Raw genomic sequence first — 20,253 nt, forward strand, 5'->3', positions numbered from 1 at the left:
CCCATTCCCAAGCCCACACCTGCACATAAACATTTTAAAGGATGCCAGTCTCACCTTGGTGGAAGGCAAGATCATGGAGCAAATCCTACTAGAAATTATGCTTAGGCATGTGGAAAATAAGTAGGTGATTTGTGACAGCCAGCATGGCTTCACTAAGGGCAAATAGTGCCTGACAATTTGGGTGGCCCTCTAAGATGGGCATACACTGATGGATGTGGAAAGGGCAACTGACATCATATATGTGGACTTGAGTAAAGCCTTCAACACTGTCCCATATGACATCCTTGCTGGACATCCTAAACTGGAGAGGGTAGAGCACTCAATGGATAAGGAATGGGTCTGTATGGTCTCACTCAGAAGAACTGTGGTCAACACTAAATGTTCAAGTAGAGACCAGTGATAAGAAGCCTTGTGCAGGGGCTGGTATTAGGACTGGCACTGTTCCACACCCCTATGGGCAGGCAGCAAGGACAGTGAGACTGAGTGCACCCTCAGCAAGTGTGCCAATGACTCTGAGCTGCTTTGGTGCTGTACACACACTAGAAGGAAGGGATGACATCCAGAGGGACCTGAGGCATGAGAAGGGGGTTTGTGCAAACCTCATGGCGTTTAGTACAGCAAAGTCCTGCAGACAGTACAGGCTGGGTAACAAATAGATTGAGAGCAGCTGTTTTGAGAACTGGGGGGTGCTAGTGAGTGAGAGGCTGGACATCACCCAGCCATGAACACTCACAGCCCAGAAAGCCAAGCATGTCCTAGGGTGCATCCAAAGCAGCATGGGCAGCAGGGGAGGGAGGGGATTCTGCCCCTCTGCTCTGATGAGATCCCGTTCAGAGTGCTGCATCCATCTCTAGGATCCTCAATATAAAGACATGGACCTTGTGGAATGCATCCAGAGGAGGCCATGAAGATGATCAGAGGGCTAGAACATCCCTCCTATGAAGACAGGCTGAGAGGGGGTGTTTGACCTGGGAAGAAGGCTCCAGGAAGACCTATAACATATTCCAGTACCTGGAGAGACCCTACAAAAAAGTTGGAGAGGGACTTTTTACAGGGTTATGTAGTGAGTGACAGGACAAGGGGGAATGGATTAAAACCAGGAGAGTAGATACTAGGAAAAAAATTTTCACAGTGACGGTGGTGAGGCACTGGGAAAAGGTTTACCCAGAGAAGCTGTGGATGCCCCATCCCTGGAAGTGTTCAAACTCAGGTTGGATTGGACTTTGAGCAACCTGATCTGGCGGGAGGTCTCCCTGCCCATGGTAGGGGGGTTGGAACAGATGATTTTTAAAGTCCCTTCCAACCTAAACTATTCTATGATTCTATGTTCTCACAATGTAGTTACCAAACAAGGCACTTTTCCAGTGCCTCAAAAATAAAGCAGTAGTGTCAGGGTTTGTTTCCTTTGGTGCGTTCAGCTTGAAAACCTTTGGAGGCTGTCATTCTCTGTGCCCTTGGGAAGAGAGGTCCTCACCCAGAACATGTAACTTGGAAAGAAAGACATGACAAGTGCTACAGTTCAAAAAAAATTACAGAGTTTTCCCTCAGTTTCCCAACAGTTCATTGATTTTTATTAAACTCAGAAACTAATCAGGCAAATGGAGACCAGGAACACAAAAGCTTAAAAAATGTGAATGGAAAGTGTAAATCCAGAACATATTGTAACCACTCAGTGGAGTAATTTAATAACCATTTAGTATAAAGATGTTGACACTATCTTCTTTTCCACCTGTTGTCATCTGAAGCAAGGAAAACTTGTAAAGTGGTCTTTTCTTGCAACAGCAAAAAAAGGACTTTTCAGAACCACCACAGTATTTAACATCAATGTAAACAGACCAGTAATCTGATTCAACTGATGAATTTTGGAGATATCTCATATTTCATTGCAGCAAGAGCATCTTCTCACCTAAGGTCTCTCTGCTTCTCACACATGTCCTGACATCTCTTTGACCTCCACAGGGTCACTGATAGCAAGGTTTCTCCAAAATGCCAGGAGATGGGCTGTCCATAAAAGGATTTGACTTCAGAGATCACTGTTTCTTCCCTTCTGTATTAGGCAACCCCATACTGAATGGTTCACTCAGCAAAAAGTCAAAATGTATTTTTTATGGAACATAACAGTTTCTACAGAGTATTTAATTTTTATACTGGCATCCATGGAGAAAGCTCATTTGATGCAGCTGCTTCAGCTCCACTCAGGTTGTCTTTTACTTTGAGCAATAGAGCATAGAGCAAGGTACTATTAATATGTGCTTCAGCATACATAGTTCAGATATTTCTGCAATACTCAATTTACTTGCTAGGTTTTTTCAGTGATGATGATTGTTCCATTTAGAAAAAACATTCTCAATATGAAAATCCATAAATACAAACATGCTTGGAAGCAGCCTTCCAAAATGGTGTTACCATATCCACCAGCAGCTATGTACAAATCAAATGGGCCTGAAAGCCCTAATATGACAATGTTTAAATCCCCAGTCCTCAGATCCTATGGAAAAGATACATTTCACTCCCTTTGTTCAACATACCATTTTAAAGCTGTTTTTCTGCAAGAAAAACCTGGGCCACACAGAGAGTTTGGGAGCATTTCACATAGGATAGAGGCACTCACATTTGTCAGACTGATAGCCAAGAGGTTTTACATCCTCAAGCACATGGTAAAGCCATTTACTGCACTAATTTCTTATGTAGGTTCAGTCTCAGCAATGTAAAGCTGTGGTTAACACAAAATTATTAGAGGTAGGTAATAATCACATTGTTTGCTCTTTTTTTAGCTACATTTAAACTTCACAATTCACATTTAAGTTTTAGCTCTATTTTGATGTATCCCCTTTAAAAGTGATTTTAGGTTATGGACTTCTGTGAAACTACTGTCCACTGATTTCTCATTTAACATTTTTCTAGTCAGAAGACACAATAAACCATAAAAATCAGAGAGGCAATTCAATACAGTCAGAATCCAGATGTCTGCTACACAGGAACATTCAACATTCATCATTTGTTTGCCTGACGTCAATTGGGACATTTAGAATGGCAAATCATGAATGCAGAGTTGGTTATTAGTACAGATTTTTGTTAAAAAGATTAAAGATTTCAAAAGAATTAAAGTAATTAGATATTCATTGTGAGGTGGACACATAGATATTTTGCTGCCTTCATCAAACTTTGGGAGTTAATGAGAAACAAGTACACCTCGTGCAACTTTTAGGAAAGGCTAGCTCTGCTGTCAACATGGAGCCTGAAAAGATGTAGAATAACTGGGGGCCAAGGAGATAAGAAATGTAAAATCCATATAAAGAACCAAGGGTAGCTTACAAATACAAAAAACATAGCAAGAAATGTCACCTGCTTTTTGAGGCAGACAACTGTTAAATTACTTGCCATGAGAATTTTTTTTGTCCGCGTAATATGATTTTTCACTGTTACCCCCATATTTTCTGCTGAAGGACCCTGATGTCCCTCACAGATGAGAATCTGGTCACATGTAGAACAACTCAGGAATCATAGTTTAGGATTTTGCAAGTATGGATTTGCCTCACAATAATCAAAAACAACATTTCTCACAAACCTAAGTAAGAATGAATATTTAGGCTGTTTCCCAGCAGGGACTAAGAACACCTTACTTAACTCTTCTGAAATTCAAAGCTAATCCCTCTACCAGGGTATGCAGTAAATGCTAAAAAACTCAAAGACCATTCACCAGCAAGGCAGAGAAGCAGTGGTGGGGATAGGTAGCTACAATTACATCTCATCTTCATTGTGACTACACCATGTTCCAGAAATCTATCCTACCCTACATGAAGTCAACTTGTGGTCACCATCTGATGTAAAGACAAGAAAATACTGTGCTTTTTGATCAATTTTACTTCAAGATTTTTGTTGTTTGGTTCTAAATGGTTTTTTCATCTAGGTAGACCTCCATGACCTAAGAGACTTCTGCTCAGGGAAGCTACTTCAGCCTTTGCCCACCAATATCCCATTAAGGCTATTCAGGAAAATAGGATTCTCACAGAAACTGCTGCAGTGAGCGCCTTACCTGGGACATCCTCTCTTTTAGGAACCTTGCTAGTTCTTTTTACTTGTGGCTGGATTTCTGATCCTCTCAGTATGTGGGCAATAAAACCAATTCCCAAGCTCTGTCCTCCCCCCTTAACTCCTTCCTGTTCCTTGAGTCAGTACCTTTCTTTTGCTCCCTAATCTTACCCTAAGCAGCTCAAACACTTTCCACCAGTTTGGTTCCATTATTACTCCACATTCTTTGCTCTTGCCTCCAGCCTCAGTATCTCCCAGTTTTCACTTCTCTTACTCTGCAAGAGTCCTACTCAAACACCCCATTCCCCCCTCTCCAGTACTAGCCTCACAGTTCTCTTGGTTCCAATCCTTCTGAACTTCCTAGTTTTTCCGACTATTGAGTCCCTCCTCCTTCAAGTAAAGTGTCTACTGGGATATGTCTAGACCACACACCATACCCTGCTCCTCCTCTCCTTTTCCAAGCAGATCACTATCACTAGTTATGCTCCCAATGCTGCCAAGTAAATTAATCTGCTATAGAAATAAAACCTATTTATTTAGGTAGGAAGGCTGCTACAGGTTTGGACAACGGGATTGTTCTGGTAGCCTAAAGATATCTATTGGACCTCTCTGACACGCGTGCTAGGGGTACAGCTATGGTACCCTTTTCACTTGCCCTGCATTGCAAAACAGGAATCATGTTTATCCCCAAAGCTCTTTGTGCTGGCCAAAGTGGTTTACATCCTGTCTCAGCAGTGGCAAATGGTGCACATAATCTGTTTTAAGAAGTCTTCAGTTGTCTTTGGAACCTTTAGGAAAAAAAAAGTGCTGTTAATGACTGGCAAGTAGAAAGACATTGTGGTGTCTACTGAATGCACAAACTGACCTGCCACAAACACATCAGCTGCAAAGTTACTTGCTTCAACTCTGAACAGCACTTCAAGCATACAAAGTAAGGCACTAGTAAAGCACTAAAGAAGCTGAGAATGTTCATTACTCTAATTTGAACAACTTCAATGTATTGCAAAGGTTTGTCTTTGGAAGCAGGTTCTAATGCTACTCTTGCATACAGGTATGCTTCCAAAAGACTAGGTTGAATATCTCTTATTGACACACATCAAAACACCACACTCTTGGTGAATTTCACATGAAGAAACTATTTCAGATGAAAACTCTTTTTCTGTCTGACAATCCACTACATCTGTGTAAAACTTACTCAGAATAATTATGAAATCCATTTAGCAAGGCCACACAACTTTATAAGTCCAGTATACTGAATAAAATAATTTTATTTGTATTTAATTAATTTGTTTGTGAAAAACAAAGTGTATGGAATCTGAAAGTTGATGATAATAGGTAACTTTTAACTGAGACTTAATATGAGAGATTCTCTACCCAAAAATATGTCAAACATTAAGATTATAAAGAACTTCAACGTTCTGTGCTATACTGTATGATATGTAAACAATTTTGAAAATACTTCCCCATTATATATTTTGACACAGTATGCACAAGTTTAAAAAAATAAAATTAAAATGAAGTTTAAATGCCTCAAGGGATTTCTTAGAAGTAAAGCCATCTGAAAAGCCATTTACAGTCTGCGGTGACAAACTTCTATATAATCAAAATATTCCCCTTTTCACAACACAGAATAATCTGCAGAAGGCAACTCCCTATCCAAGTGATGCCAGCAAAACAGATCTGATTGTATGACTCCAGCACTTAAAAGAGCACATTGGTTATACATGGCTTTTAACCCTGGGCTACAATTATGCTACCAGAACTAAATTCAAGTCTAAATCAGTCATGTAGAGAAGTGTGTGTCATCTGAATGCAGTTTAAAGTCCGTGTTTTCCAGATCTGATGAAGGTGGTGAAGACGCTCTGATGCTCTTGTGCTTACATTCAGGGCGGGATGAACTTTGCAAATACCAGATTCCCCAATTAATGACAAACCACAGATCCCAAAGTAGGCATGTAAAGCATCTGAAAGAAGGATAGAAAAGGAAAAATAAAATTATTTCAGGCTATAACAGCCAAGTGTTCCCATATTCAGACACCTCCAAGTAATTACAGCCAAGGAAAACAAATAATCAGGTGCTGTATTTTCAGCTTAGGTTTTGATGGAAGGAAAACATTTCTGCCCAAAGCTACCAGCATCAACTAAAGTCCAGATATCTTTTATAGCAAATTGTGCACTACTTCATTTTTTCTGAGTGCTACAGCCAAAAAGCAAAAGGACTTAAGTATCTAAAAATAAACAGTCCAGAAAGCAAATATTTTTTCTTGCAAGCATTTTTTGGCTGGTAACTTTATGAGCAGCTAACTACTGAAACAGCAAAATCAGTGCTGCCAACAGCAAGACTTTTTTCCTGAGAGATTACCCTAAGGACAGGAATTCATGCAGCTCGATCAAGAGATGCCTGTCACCAAAATGGGATACTCTCACTCTCCTGCTCCATGCTGCTGCTGATGTCCACCTCACCCCAGGGTTACAACTCGCTGAGTCTGCCCCTTCTGGGTAGCAGCAAGCTGTCAGATTGGATTATCTGCCCATGAAATCACAGGCAAAAAGATCGAAAGATGATGGGAATTTCATGTGCCCCTCTCAAAATCTCAACAGGTAGCACTATGTGGAGGTGTGAATAACTTTGTATCTCACTAAAATGATCCCAGAATCATTTAGGCTGGAAAAGACCTCTAAGATCAGAGTCCAATCCTCAACCTAACATTGCCAAGACCAGCACTGAATCATGCTCCTGGTTCAATTTGTATCATATTTCAGGGATGGTGACGCAAAGGTTGCCTCGAGTAATCTGTTCCAATGTTTTATAACTCTTCTGGTGAAGAAATTTTTCCTGCTGTCCAGTCTACACTTCCTCTGGGGTAACCTGAGGCTTTTTCTTCCTCTCCTATCAGTTCTGTGTTAAATAATGCTAGTGGCCTCCACAACATGTTTGGATGTGTGCTAACATGAGAACACAGCAAGTGTACAAAATAGTATTTCCCTTAAAAATCAGCTGGAAAGAGCTACTTTTTAGCATTGCAAGTCCACATAACACATAGATTATCATAAGCAGTTGACTGTCTTCTGGAATTTCTTCTACTCTTTTTCCTAAAAACATTATTGCACAGCAAAGACAGCTTGAGTCCCCAAATTTAAACAGAGCTTTTATAAAGTAGGATACACAAAAGTTAAAATCTAATTCTGATTAAGCTCAGCTGCATATCTATGACAATGAAAACACAAGTCCTCAGAAGCAATCTTTGCAATGTTGCATTTATAGTCTTACTTCATAACAGAACTGCACTAATTTTTTATTTTTTTTTCAAAGCATCACCACAGACTTATGTCACCATCTGCCTGAGGAAAAAATGCTACAGTAAGCCCGGAAAATACACAAACATGCAAATACACAACAAAGAAAAAACAATTATTATTTGTCTTCCCTTTCTTAAAACTTATCTCAAACAGTCACAACTACGCTAAAAGACAGAATCATAAAATCATAAAATACCCTGAGTTTGAAGGACCCCACAAAGGCCATCAAAATTTGACTCCTGGCTCTGCATAGGATATCTCAAGAGTTACACAATGTGCCCGAAAGCATTGTTTGAAAACTTCTTTAACTCTTTCAGGCTGGTGCTATGACCACTTTCCTGCGGAGCCTGTTCCAGGGCCCAGCCACCCTCTGGGTGAAGAACTTTTTCCTAATATCCAACCTAAACCTCCCCTGATACAACTTCAGGCCACTCCCTCAAGTCCTGTCACTGGTCACCATAGAAAGAGATCAGTGCCTGCACCTCCTCTGCCCCTTAGGTCTCCCCTCAGTGTCCTCCAGGCTGAACAGACCAAGTGACCTCAGCCACTCCTCACACAGCTTCTCCTCAAGGCCGTTCACCACCCTTATGGCCCTCCGTTGGACCCTCTCTAACAGCTCAATGTCTTTCTTGTATTGTGGCACTGGAGGTGAGGCCACCTCAGAGCAAAACAGAACAGGACAATCCCCTCCCTTGCCTGGCTGTGATGCTGTGAGTGATGCCCCCCAGGACACTGATGGCCACCCTTGCTGCAGGGCACTGCTGGCTTATATTCAACTTGCCACTGACCAAGACTCTCAGGGCCCTTTCTGCAGCAGTGCTCTCTAGCCTCTTGTTTCCCAGTCTATCCATACATCCAGGACTTGCCCTTGTTAAACTTCATACATCTCTCTAATTCATCCAGGTCTCTCTGCAAGACTTCTCTGCCCTCAAGGGAGTCAACATCTACTCTCAATTTAGTGTTTGTGAATTTACTTAGTACTCCTTCCAGTAATAAATGAAGATGTAGAAGAGCACAGGGCCAAGGAAGGATTCCTGTGTATCCCCTCTAGTGCCAGGTCACCAGTCTGATGTTACTCCATGCACTATAATTTTTGCCCAATGTGTGAACCAGTTGCTCACCCATCCCATGATGTGTCTACCCAGCCATGCACTAGACAGGTTGTCCAGAAGGATCCTGGAAGTGACAGTATAGAAAGCTTTAGATTACATCAACTGGCTTCCCTTGGTCAATTAGGGGGGCAACCTTGTCATAAAAGGAAATTATGTTTAAGACAGGTTAAGGCACTTCACACATGACGGGTATTTGAAACAGATTTTATAGTACATGTTATATAGGTGTATGCTTCATCAAGATAAACCAAAATACTCCGTCCAAATGATACTGTTTAATCTATTTGATGAGGAGCAAACACATCTAAATTCCTCAGAAATCCTGAACTGGTTTTCAGGAAGAGGCAGATGCAAATCCATCACAAGCACTGTATTTTCAGTGTAGGCTCACCTTGAAAAATTCTGAACTGTTGTTCAAAATGAAATTATGAAAGGATTAAATATCAGGGCATGGATTCTAAACAGACTATTCCTTTATTATGAGAAAATTTTTATCTTACTTGGTCAGTTTAAAGACTGTTCATCTTCCCTGTACAAAATGCCATGGGCACAAGCTTTATTTTCACAAGTTTGAAATACCTTAACTGTATTCTAACAACTTTTAAAATTAAAAGACTTTGGTATCCTTTTGATTTTTTTCACTACTTCAAATTCTACAGAAATTATCCATTTCTGAAAGCATAATAACTACCTTTCAGAGATACTCATATAACCACAATCTGTAAATCGTAGTACACGACTGTGTAAACTTTGACTGTTTTTACATATATCAATGACTTCTGAATAAGCTTAAATGATTAATTTACTAAAGAAACAAATGTTTTGATATATTAAACTCAATTTACAGAGTTACCTACAACAAAATATTCCCTTTATGCAGAACAGTCAAACACATACTAAATAAACAGTGATACTCTGTTACAGTAATTCAAACAACAGCTCACTTTCTCTGTGACTGAACAAGGAAAAACTTCATCTCCCTCTTTCCACTTCAAGAATGAAATCCTTATTATATTTTGAGGCTTGGTTTTGGTTTTTTTGTTTGGCTTTTGGTTTGTGTTTTGTTCTTCTTTAATTGAAAGATATGGTTTCCCTTACATCTCCCAGATGTCTGACTGCTGGAATGTATTTCTTACTTAGAACACACTCATTGCAATTTTGAGAAATTATTTTACCTGGATGGCTGTCTGGCCACTTGGCGAATCCACCAACAAGGCGATCTTGAGTTGACAGGATGTAATTTCGATTTTTCTCAAAATTTGTATATTGGAATATGTTCAAGAGCTGAAAAGGAATTAGATTGTATCAGTAATATAAGTTTCAGTACTAAGTCTTTAACTAAATCTTAGTATATTTTTAACACTAGAACTTAGTGCCTATTTTTGAGATAAGCAGTGACAGCACAGATAGCACTAATCTGGTAAACCTCCATTTCCTGCATTTTTTGCAAGATGAGACACATTTATAATCAATTGGTGCATATTGGTGCACCTGTGTCAAATACCTAATTCTTTCAAGCAAAGGAAATAATGCTGAAAGAAATCAAAACAAGTCAATAATGATCCCTATGGCTGTTCTGTACACTACCTTCAATGTTGCTCCCACCCAAAAGGAATAGCAAGTGTCTACAGGTTTGTTGGGTCGTCCATGGTAGCCATTCTGTTGCCTCATTATACACCACCTTCTTATTCTGTTCAGTTCTTTTTCTGAAAAAACTTCCTCCAGTTTGCCCATCAAACACAGTGATGCAATACCACAAAATGTAGAGCCACCTGTGAAGAGAGATCAGGGTTTGCAATGCTTTGATACACAGATATTCTGAAGCCTGTATGATCTCAGTCAGAATTTTAACTAAGTTATTAGCAATTAAATCAACGGACTTTTAAAAGTATGAAAAAGTTAATTTTAAGTTTAAAATAAATAAAAAAAGAACACTCTAATTCAACAGGTATGTCAAAGGGGGGGAAAGAAACTCCTCCCCAGCTCTTGCAGAAACAAACTTTCATTTTCTTAAAGTTTTTCTTAAAGCTGTTTCTTCTCTCAGTGCTGCTCAATTTACATTACACAGCAGTCCAGAAATAAGTAAATGGCATTGCAACAGAAATATTTCTTCATTTGTAACTTAAAAAAGAAAGCTATTGGAACGCCAGCAATCAGAGTGAAGCAGAGATGCCAAGGCCAGCCTCAGACACAATCCCCCATAGGATATAAACAGAGAGAAGTGTCTGGTGAGCAGAAGGAGAAAAAAAAAATTCAAGCTAAAATTATTTAAAAAAAAAAAAAAAAAAAAAAAAAAGGCGCACAGTTAATATAGTAAAAAGTCTCCTGGACTCTCATGGTTGTAATACATAAAAATTGTGCTTCTATGGAATTTTTTGCCGCACAGTAAACTGCACAGTAAAAAAGATAAACTGACGTTCTTTGTGTAGCCTAGCCATCACTTTTTAAAGCCCACCAAAGTTTATTTTGAGTCTAATAACTGATATGATAAAATCAGAGGCCTGTAAAGAATACTAACAAGCTGCTGACAGATGACTCAAGCCCCAGAATTCCTTACAATATCCTGGTTCTGGAAGACCCCAGGAGCTGTAATATTATTTTCATTCTGACGTTGAAATGCAGTGCTGAAGTACTGCTATTTGTATCACTAACATTCTACAGAAAGTTACTCAACCAACTGTTTTAATACCTAGGGATATAATTTAAAATTTTCAGCTTTATTGACCCAGCAAGAAGGAAACAGACAAAAATCCTATGAAAGCTCAATACTAAGGATAAAGATAGCAAACAATTGATAGGAACACAGAATTTTTTAGATTGGAAAAGACCTCCAAGATCACAGAGTCCAACCTTTGACCAATTACCACCCTTGTCAAATAGACCACAGCATTAAATTTAGTATCAGTCACCTAAAAGTCAAAAGCTCCTCTGTCACAAGCAGACTGCTACTTCATGGCATAGAAACATTTTGCTTAAAAATAGCAGTCTCCTGGGGATTCTTGCCCTCAGATCTACCAACTCTTTACAAAAATTAACTGTTGCTTCAAGATTTGAACCCACAACAGATGCTTTATCTATCAGAGGAAATGTTTCTAGGTTTTACCTAATATGTTGAAATTGGAAATGATCAGTTATATTGCACAAAATCTCTTGCAGATAAAATCTTCAGAGTAACAATGGCAAAGGTGGAAAAACATGTGGAAAAAGTTTGCTCTGTCAGCAACAGCTGAGAACTACAAGCAATACCTTTCAACAAAACACTCATGTGGTAAGATTGATGGAGGTGATTAAGAGCCCATCTGTTCAGATATTAAGCTAGATCTAAAGGAAGAAGAAGTGATATTTGGAGGCATGTTTTGGATTTGCTCCTCCTTGCACCACTTTCTTAAAAATCAGAAAAGAAGGAAAGACATGTCATACCCTGCACCTCCTACAGCATTTTCAATACCACTCTGAAAGGTGTAGAACACTTTGACATTCTTACCATGAGATTCCAGTCCAGCTCCCTGTGCCAGGCCATTATCATAAGACTGAAGAAAAAAAATCCCACAAAGCAGTTACTTTAGAACCACAGCACTTCAACAGACATTGCAATTTCTTAGTTTATCAGCAAAATTACCATCAGATCATTGCCACAATTTGACCTGAAAAAAATCTAAACCTGCAAAGGTTCTTGGCATAACACAGTTAACAAATCAGCCCTGTCTCAAAGCAGGCAGTTTTTCATGGAATTAATTTTGGTTGTGACATATGTTAAGACACCTGAAAAAGGGTAAGTATATCCTTGCCACAAAGAAAAAAGCTTGTAATGCAGGTATAAAATGAAAAAAATAGATACGTAATCAAAACAAAACAAAATTAAATAGGTAATATAACCTGTCTTTAATCCAAGAGCAGTTTAACATTAAAAAAGAGGCAAAATGCAAGGTACTATTGTGTGTAGAATACTCAAATCCAAGCAGTATTTTAGTAAGAAGCAAGTACATCAGGCTTAAAAAAATTAAAATGGAACCACAAGCAAGAAGAAAATTATAACATAAATTGGAACAAACTCAAATTGGCCTACAAAATATTACTGCAAAAAAGTACTGTTACAGTGCTGAAAAATCACTCTGTTAAGTGTAACAAAAGGAGAAATTCGAGACTGACAAAGCACTAAGAATATCATAGTTCACATCTGTCATGAGCAATCTAGGAACACATCTATATGAAAGAAAAATAATCATTCTTCCCTAAAAATCCATTAAATCATTTTACTTGAAAAGAAACAAAGGATCATATAGGAAATAATCCATAAAATGGAAAATGTTTATTTTACCAGAGTTTATAGAATACTGAATGAATTATTTCTGAACAAATATCAAATTGCTTAGTCGGAACAATGAGGCATATTTTGAAGTCAGATTACATAGGTCCTACATATTCTACATCAACGGCTCAATCAACGATTGGATCAGTATCTGATCAGACAGAAAGCAGCAAAAACCTTTGCCCCATACTCCAGATGCTGACTATGAAACAGTCTCTAAAACAGTGGCTGGTAGATATAGGACACTTTGATAAACCATTAATGACTTCCATAGTCTAAACCAAAGAATGGCTACAGAACTATCATATCTTTAAAAATTACTTAAGCTTATTTTGTACATCTGCTTTTAAAGCTGACATTGAGAAGGGAAAAGGAAACAGAAGACACAGAAGCTGCCTTAAAACTGTATTCCTGGTTTTGAGTTGTTGCTGCAAGCTGAAGCAACTAAAAAGACTAATATCTGATACATACATTTCAAGCTGCAGCTTTATTTCTCAAGTTTGAACCAGAAAATTTTAGTAATCTCTATGAACTTCTGAATGTTAATGCACACAGTGTGAACTCTTCTTTTTTTCACTGCCTTTTGAAAATCCAGTACAAATGTGCTACCACATTCTACAAATGCATTAATTGCTAAGAAAAGACAAGTTCATTAGCAAAGCTATGCTGGCAAAGCTAATTAACTCTACAAACAGCAATTTTAAGAGGAGGTGACTTGCTTTATGTATGACAAAGTAAAGCTGTTAAGTGTGCATCTCAGACACTAGTATGTTGGGTTGTACAATTAGCTTTAAACTCTAATAGACAATAGCTGACCCTTGGCTAACTGATGCCTATTTATTTAGACAGGCATCAGCTGCTCTTTGGGGACTTGCCTGCCCTAAACAGCTAGGGAATAATTTTATTTCTTTGTCCTTTTGAAAAGACTCAAGAAATTGTGTGTGAAAGGAGTTCTTGATTACTGCAACATGACAACTGCATAATTAAATACCATCATCAGGAAACGTGTAAATCCAGTTGGGTAAAATCTTCACTTCAATGTCTACAAGTTTTACAACCAGCTTAATTATATCAACAGACCAATACAACTGCACTTGAAGAAGACTATACTAGAAAAAGCAGATGATATTTTTAAAGCTTCTTGCAATATCTCTACTTTAAATAAAACCAAACATTGTTGCAAAAAGCACTGTTATTGAGTCTCTGGAAGTCATTCAAATGCCAGCATCCTAGTGTCTGCTATCTTTTGATTAGTGATATATCTGAGTTTTGAATGTGAAAGACAAGAATCAACCTACACTGATCAAAATTGTGTTGGAATCTGACTACTTTACTGACAGTAAAATCAGCCCAGAATTATTTTTGTGATTAGCATTGTATAAACACTTTTTTAGTTGAATGACAACAAGAAGGCTATCTATTCTGTATGAAGATTCAATTATTTTTAACATTTTAAACATTGTTTATGTTGCAACCTTCTGCTGTTCTTGACATGCCTAACTACACAAATGCATTCCCTCATGCAGCTGTATTGAATTGTCTGTCACAATCCTTATACTGCATCACTAAAGGCAACAAATTACAAATAAACAAAAAAAAAAAAAAAAAAAAAAAAAAAAAAAAAAAAAATCCACAAGCTTAGTACAGAGTACTGTATCTAACCAGTGATATTACTCTCAATCCACAAGTTGCACTTCACCTGTATGCCAATTTGAAAAACTGAAAAAAAGTTCTGTTAACTGTCATATGCTTCATCTAGGTGCAAACAAGTGACATACAACACCAAATCAGAACTACATCTTTCTGTCAAAGCAGTTCAGTACTGAGCAGTGAAATCTCTTTTGTTCTGTAATTAAAGAAAGTGCCAGAATGAGGTGACATTGCAGCAAAACAGAAATAAGCATTTACAATAAAGCCTATAGCTATATTAATTGTATAGTTAGTTACATAAGAAGTAACAAATGAAATAATGTCAAACAGAATTTACTTTAAACTGTTCCATTTTATAGGTTAGTTTTAACACCACCTACAAAATCTTAATGAGAGAAATCAAGCTAACATTCTTGGATGCCACATTTCAGTCATTGTATTTATTTATGAGATACATTTTAAAAAATATTTGGCTCCTGTGACAGGTAATTGAAATGAAATACATCTCAAGGAAAGTGGTTTGAAAGAGATGAATGAATGAAAGGAAGGAACAACCACTGCTGAGAAATTATCTTCACAATGGGCTACTCCCTATATGTCTGAGACTTCTTCAGACACATCTGCAGCTCTAAACGTGACCAAGCAGGATGAAAAAGTTTTGCATCTTTTCCTAGAATTGCCACGCACATTGCAACTGAGTTAATTCACAGAAATACTGGTGGACTAAGGAGTGTAAACCCAGAAAAAACTGAGAGAACTAGTATACATGTGCATACCTACTCTGCAGTGAATTCACAGGAGTGATTTAAACAGTGGTTTAAAAAGTCCTACTGAACACAGCATATAGTTAACCTACCAATTCATAATAAACCTGGACAAAAATACAGCATGTCTTGCTGCACGTTTCTACACGCTAGGATGACTGCTGCCTATAGAACACTGCTTATAGGATCTCTCTAAGTTACTCTCTGAGCTAGCCAGGAAAAGGCACAATCTTCATGATAGGCCACAGCATCTTCTGAAATTTTACCACACCAAGGTTCAGTTCTACTTTACTGGTGAAAAGAAGTATTAGTAGGAGGCCTTCCAAGATGTTCAGGCTTCATTTAATATTTTTTTTTTTAATGGTATCTATTTTTACAATAGGAACATAATGACTGGAATTTCCAGGTGCAACAATTAATGCTAAGCTCTAGAAGCAAAGTGTAAATTTGGTTCAAGATTGCACAGTCAATCTCCAGCACCACTTCAAAACTCTTATCTTTTAAAAATCTCCACCTGCTTGCTCAATTAATGGCCTTATCTGATGCTCTCTAGCTGTTCTTTCTTAGAAAGAAGTAGTTGCTTCTCACTCCATTTTACAGTGCTACCTGTTACTTTACATATCTCTGTCACGCTCTACTTAACAATTTCACTTCCGGAATAAAGACTCTTAGTATATTAAATACTCCTTTTACACAAGCTGATTTGTACCTTTCATAGTTCACTTTCTTTGTCCCCTTTCTAGTTCCACCATTTCCTTTGGGACTAAAACTGTCCTCAAATGTTCACAAGGTTAACTAACAGACAGTGTAATGTACAGAACTACAATGAGGATTTTGTTTTCTATTCTTTTGTAACATTTGATTCTTCTCTTGTATCTCTGCTAAGCTATTTGACTAAAGACTGATTTCAGTAAACATTAAGGTCTAGAAAGGATCAGAGGAGGAAGAATGCTCCCAACCTGATCAGTAAGAGAAAGCACTGCCTAATCTCCTCGCCTCAGACTGTGAAAGGAGAATGGATAAGCCATTGTCCTTGGGTGAAACCCATTGGGAGGATTCAGCAGGGATGCTCTCCTGCTGAGAACTCAGGTGAGCTAACTAAGGTGAGCTACCAGCTATGGGAGAAGGGTTCTTATGGGATGCAGGGGAGGAGGATTCCAGGATTCTGCAGAAACCCTCTTATCACAAACTGTTTTCTGGGGAATGCAGGGGTGAGCATAACTTACTATGGGGTGGCTAGGGAAAGGGCCAATGGTAAGAAATGGAAATATCAAAGCAGACTGGGTAAGACCAAGTAAGGGGAAACAGCGGGGAAAATGGGATAAAAGCTGCTACTAGAGTGTGAACAGACTGCAGGTCCATATCCTTGTATGACTGAACCCTGGCCTTGATCATCTCAATCTGTCCAGGGCTATGGCAGTGTTTCAGAAAGCTTCTTGAGGTGTACAGTAAGAAATACTAAGACATCCAAATACCTCCTTTAAAAACAAACAACAAATAAAAACCAATTTGGCCTGAAGCAAGAGATTTTGAAGTCTTTTTTTAAACTTGTTTCTCACATAAATTTTACAATCTTGCTGCTGGCAGCAACTACTGAAAATACTCATTTACAACAGAAGTTGTGTGTCATCATAAATTTGGGTCTTCTTTGTGGCTCACAAGAGTTTAATCTGTATTTACTCACACTCAGGGAACTGCAATTTTCAAGCTTACTCAGTTTCCTTAAAAATTGTGTTTCTATCTTTGAAAATGTAACTCAAACTAATGAAACCACATGAAAAAAAATGGAAAGCTCCTTTACTCCAATCAAATATGAGGACAACTTGCACAGACACAGAAAAAATATGTATACATACTCATGAATATTTTTTTCATTCCAAGTATCTAATAAATAAATTATAAAGTGCACGACTAGAAACATTTAAGCATGAACTGATGTCAATAATTAGTTTATTTGAATCTATGTGGTTTTCAAAAAGCAGTACTACCGCTCAATGAAATGTGAGGATTTAATTGATACACTTTTCAAAAGTGCTTTATGCATTTTTTCCAAGTTACAAACATCATACCCCAGTTTTCAAAAACCTGCTTCCAATTGTTTAATTATTTTAAATAAAGAGGATTTTAAATTTAATTTGCAGTGAACAAACACACCAAATAAAATTATCTTGCTAGCACAGATTTTTTAATGAAAATACAAATGCAAAAATTCAATGTACTTTGTAATTCTCAACTCAATAGAGCAGGAAGAAAAAATAAAGAAATTGCTGTAATACCGTTTGGGCAGAGATTTTTTAGCCATAGTTAAGAAAAAAAGCTGAAAGTCTAAAAGTATATCAGTAACAAAAAGGAACATTTTGCGAACACTCACCATACTTCTTCTAATGTAGTCTATTGCTTTCTTCATATCCATGCCTGACCAGTTATCGAGCATGTAGCAAATACAGGAAGCACAGTACACAAACCTCATGTCATTCTCACTTCCTTCCAGCACTGCACAGAAACTGAAAGAAACATTTCTGTCTTTAGACACTGTTTCACCTGTTACATCCAAAAATATGAAATGCAGTTCAAGGAATCACACGGTGTTTTCTTTAAAGATTAGTTTACAGTAATCTCATAAATATAACCCAAAACTACACTAGATTTTCTTTTTAGAAGATGTGATTCTAAGCTAAGGAAAATGCATAGAACTATAAACATTTAGGAGCCTAAGTAACTATTTCCAGCAACATAATGATATTGGTGTTTATTTCTTCCAAGATGTTTATGCTTACAGTCTTTCACCTATTACAGTATATACGGATACGTGACTTACCATTTTACCTCTTTAGGGCAGAATTCTTTGACTTCCTAGGAAGCCCAATAGCTCAAAAGGCTTTCCTTCCTTACTGCATCTTGAGGACCAGTTTCCCAGGTATGTATAAAGGTAATTGCTAATTACTACCATTTCTAACAGAAACGGTGAATCAGTTTTTCATTACTTATTGTTACAATTTCACCAAACTCCATGAAAATTTAAAAATTTTTGTATCTGGGTTATTTTGGCACAATCTCAGAGACTCCTAAGATGATGATGGATGTCCTGATTCGGATGTCTGTATCAGGAAGTGGCCAGCAGAACCAGGGAAGTGACCATTCCCCTGCACTGGTGAGGCCGCACCTTGAGCTTTGTGCTCCATTTTGGGCAACTTACAACAAGACCACTGAGGTGCTAGACAGTGTCCAGGGAAGGGCAGTGGGGCTAGGGAAGGGTTTGGAGCACAAATCTGATGAGGAGGAGCTGAGGAAGCTTGTAGTGCTCAGCCTGGAGAAAAGACTTATCACTCAACTACCTGAAAGGTGGCAGGCAAGGTGGGGGTTGGTCTCCTCTCCCAGATGGGACAGAGGAAGTGGCCTCAAGTTGCACCAGGTGAGGTTTAAATTAGGCATCAGAAATAATTTCTTTATCAGAAGGGTTGTCTGCCACTGGAACAGGTTGCCCAGGGCAATGGTGGAGTCACCATCCCTGAAGGTATTTAAACAATATGTAGATGTGGCACTTAAGGACATGGTTTAGTGCTGGACTTGGCAGTGCTGGGTTAAGAGTTGGACTTCATGATCTCAACGGTCTTTCTCAACCTAAAGGATTCTACGACATACAAAAATAGGTAAAAGATAGAATTACCTTTGACAGTAAATAATCCTTTAATTGTTTCTCCTAGGATTTGCTGCTGGGCAAGCCTCCATTTGGTTCAAAAAGCTAGTTGGTATCCTCTGATGATTTACTGCTTGCAAGAAGCCAGCATATGTTCTATGACTTATATGACTACCAATCAAATTATTTTCTAATAGAGCAAAAAGATTATAGCTACTTCTACAAAAAACTTGTTTCTTATGCTTCATCCCACATGTGAGTTGTGGGAGTTGCATCATATAAAATATCTTTTACCTTCCATCCTCCAGCTGGAGAGCTCTCAGTCCTGCCAGTATGGCATCTTTGTTTACTCGACTTAAATCATCTCCAAGAATAACCAGACATGATAGTCCTGTGTAAGTCATTGCTATGTGCCCACTGTCATAGGGATGAGATATATCTGGACCCTAAAAAAAAAAGGAAAAAATAGAAATATTGAAATATCAGAAGACCTTACACTACAGCAAAGCTTTTTTTTTTTTGCTTTTTTTTTTTTGCTTTTTTTTTTAAGGTAAGAAGTAAAGAAATTACTTTTTCCTTCACTCATTATGGTTAAACTGAATGTATCCTGCCCAGCTTTCCTCATCAAACTCTGCTCAGTTCTCTTCATCAAACTAAGCTACTGCATAACTCTGCTGCTCTTCCGAACATTTGGTCAGTAGAAGCTCTAGAAAAAAGCTTTGCCAAGAACTCCATCTGCAAAACAGTTAAGGAAAAATATGGGATGTCCTCAATTGTACCCAAGTTTGTCCTGACACATCACTGGGCATTAGCTTCCTAGCAGCTAGGTAAGCACTCTTCAACAGCCAAACCTCAGGAGAGCTCATCAGCAGAGATTTACAATATAATGATCTACAAGTAGAAAACAGTGTGAGAGATTATTAGTAATCTCTCTGTCAATTGAAGCAATACCAAATTAGCCACTTAACTGATTTCATCTCTATTTTAAAATAATAATCTGAGTTCAAACAAAGTATTTATATACCAAATAATCACAGAAACTTAGAATATTCTGAGTTGGAAGGGACTCACAAGGATCACTGAATGCCAACTGAGAAGCAAAAACGATAATTAAAGGCTGCCTAATCCCACAATACAGGTCACAGAAATGAGCAAGAGATTGATACAGCTGTGCTAAAACTACTGTTTTTCTTTATGGTATTTTATAGGCCCATCCAGGACTTCTTGAAAACAGAGACCCCATGTAACAAGATGATTGGGGTGGTTCAGTTTGGAGCAACTGGAAGATAGCTATTTTAAACACATTAAAAGCTATTTCAATACTGAGTAGAAGAGATAAATTTTTAAATTATATTTTATTAGCATTATTGCCTAATCAGTTGCAATTCTTACTTTGCAATTCATCCTCAAAACACAAGGAAAATGCAGTATAAGACCAAATTTAGCATT

At 38.0% G+C, this 20,253-nt stretch overlaps 1 protein-coding gene across 1 annotated transcript in view; it reads right to left on the minus strand.

The window, feature by feature from the left end:
* Positions 1 to 1,559: 1,559 nt before the first annotated feature.
* The window catches only part of PGGT1B (protein geranylgeranyltransferase type I subunit beta), a 37,005-nt gene continuing 18,311 nt past the window's right edge, over positions 1,560 to 20,253 (minus strand). Inside the window, 7 exon segments of the mRNA XM_083884366.1 lie at positions 1,560 to 5,859; positions 5,862 to 5,996; positions 9,620 to 9,728; positions 10,032 to 10,216; positions 11,929 to 11,974; positions 17,539 to 17,671; positions 19,099 to 19,250. Coding sequence (XP_083740492.1) covers positions 5,816 to 5,859; positions 5,862 to 5,996; positions 9,620 to 9,728; positions 10,032 to 10,216; positions 11,929 to 11,974; positions 17,539 to 17,671; positions 19,099 to 19,250 — 804 coding nt within the window. The 3' untranslated portion in view covers positions 1,560 to 5,815.

This window comes from Zosterops lateralis (assembly GCF_965231275.1).
Source record: "Zosterops lateralis genome assembly, chromosome: Z".
NCBI lineage: Eukaryota > Metazoa > Chordata > Aves > Passeriformes > Zosteropidae > Zosterops > Zosterops lateralis.